At 40.4% G+C, this 812-nt stretch overlaps 1 protein-coding gene across 1 annotated transcript in view; it reads right to left on the reverse strand.

The window, feature by feature from the left end:
• Positions 1 to 397, reverse strand: part of strip1 (striatin interacting protein 1) — a 10386-nt gene extending 9989 nt beyond the window's left edge. The window contains 1 exon segment of the mRNA XM_039798078.1: positions 251 to 397. Within this exon segment, the coding sequence (XP_039654012.1) occupies positions 251 to 358 (108 nt within the window). The 5' untranslated portion in view covers positions 359 to 397.
• Between the last annotated feature and the right edge of the window lie 415 nt (positions 398 to 812).

The raw sequence follows: 812 nt of genomic DNA on the forward strand, positions 1-812 counted from the left end.
CAAGTAATTACATTACATCAGCACAGCTATAGAAAAGAAAGAAATATAGGTTAATCACTTTAACCCTTTTTAAGAACCTCAGCTGCTGCGGTTAGTTAACGTCGCCGAGTAATGTCAGAAATAATAGTTAAGCTAGCCTGACAGAGCTAGCTAGCTAACGTTATGTGTTAACGTACAGCAGCAGCAGAGAAGACCTCGTCAGTGTATGACTGGTCGGCTGAAAAGTAATAACAAACTTCTGTTTACGTACCTCTGAATCTTTTCTTGGGTTTCGGGTAAATTCGACCCTGCTTTTGTTAGGCAACATAGCTCTCTGTTTATTGTTTACAGGAAGCCCACTGTTCCCACCGACTTCCATTTTTTGGGCGCAGTGTCCTCTCGCGAGACTAGTTGATCTACGAGAGTTGGACTGTATTCTGTCGGTATTCTGTCATACTTCATCACAATGTAACTACTGCTTTAAATAGGATGGAAACGTGATATATGCCCTCTATTTTATTTGGTATTCAATTCAATTCAATGTGAATTGAGGGTTTTAGGGGCCCCTGGGGGTCTGAGGCCCTGGAGCAGTTGCCCACATTGCCCAGTTGGTGGTATCAAATACTTAGCTATCCCTATGACATGTGTAATGTATCTGTGAAATGATGTATCAGAGCCATTTTCAAATTTAAACAGCAGTTTATTAGGGGAACTGTGCACAGAAATGTAACCGGGTGGTATACTGCTGAAATTATGTTCTTCAAACTAAACTACAAAGTGTTGAAAATAGGCCTACTTTATAGCTAATCATTTACAGAACTTTGTCTCCACAT

Source organism: Perca fluviatilis, chromosome 4, assembly GCF_010015445.1.
Source record: "Perca fluviatilis chromosome 4, GENO_Pfluv_1.0, whole genome shotgun sequence".
In the NCBI taxonomy this organism is placed as follows: Eukaryota; Metazoa; Chordata; class Actinopteri; order Perciformes; family Percidae; genus Perca; species Perca fluviatilis.